Raw genomic sequence first — 289 nt, 5'->3', positions numbered from 1 at the left:
ATCTATCTATCTATAGCCTATCTCCCCACACCGACCCGTAGCCCTCGGTCTAGACAGACAACTGATAGAGATAAACAGAGAGAGAGAGCGACAAGCGTTGAAGTCCCTCGAGTTTTTTCTCTTTCTTTATATCCATCACCATGTATCTATCTCCACTCGAGAAGGAGAATTGACTGAGACAAGAATGACGAAACGAATGAGAAGAAAATGTCTCACCTCCTCTTCTACGTTTGTCTTGAGTAGTAGGCGTTGCCTTCCCACCGGCGACCTGTTGAAGTGCTTGGAGCCC

At 46.7% G+C, this 289-nt stretch overlaps 1 protein-coding gene across 1 annotated transcript in view; it reads right to left on the bottom strand.

Annotated features, from left to right (window-relative positions):
• Window positions 1-135: 135 nt before the first annotated feature.
• Window positions 136-289, bottom strand: part of CSUI_003312 (uncharacterized protein) — a gene marked incomplete at its 3' end in the record, with an annotated part of 15889 nt that continues 15735 nt past the window's right edge. Inside the window, exon 4 of the mRNA XM_068063510.1 lies at window positions 136-289. This exon is cut by the window's right edge and continues 4376 nt beyond it. Within this exon, the coding sequence (XP_067924514.1) occupies window positions 136-289 (154 nt within the window).

This window comes from Cystoisospora suis, assembly GCF_002600585.1.
Source record: "Cystoisospora suis strain Wien I chromosome Unknown contig_1450, whole genome shotgun sequence".
NCBI lineage: Eukaryota > Apicomplexa > Conoidasida > Eucoccidiorida > Sarcocystidae > Cystoisospora > Cystoisospora suis.
Note: the sequence above shows the minus strand (reverse complement) of the source record. Positions and strands in the feature narration are given on the sequence as shown.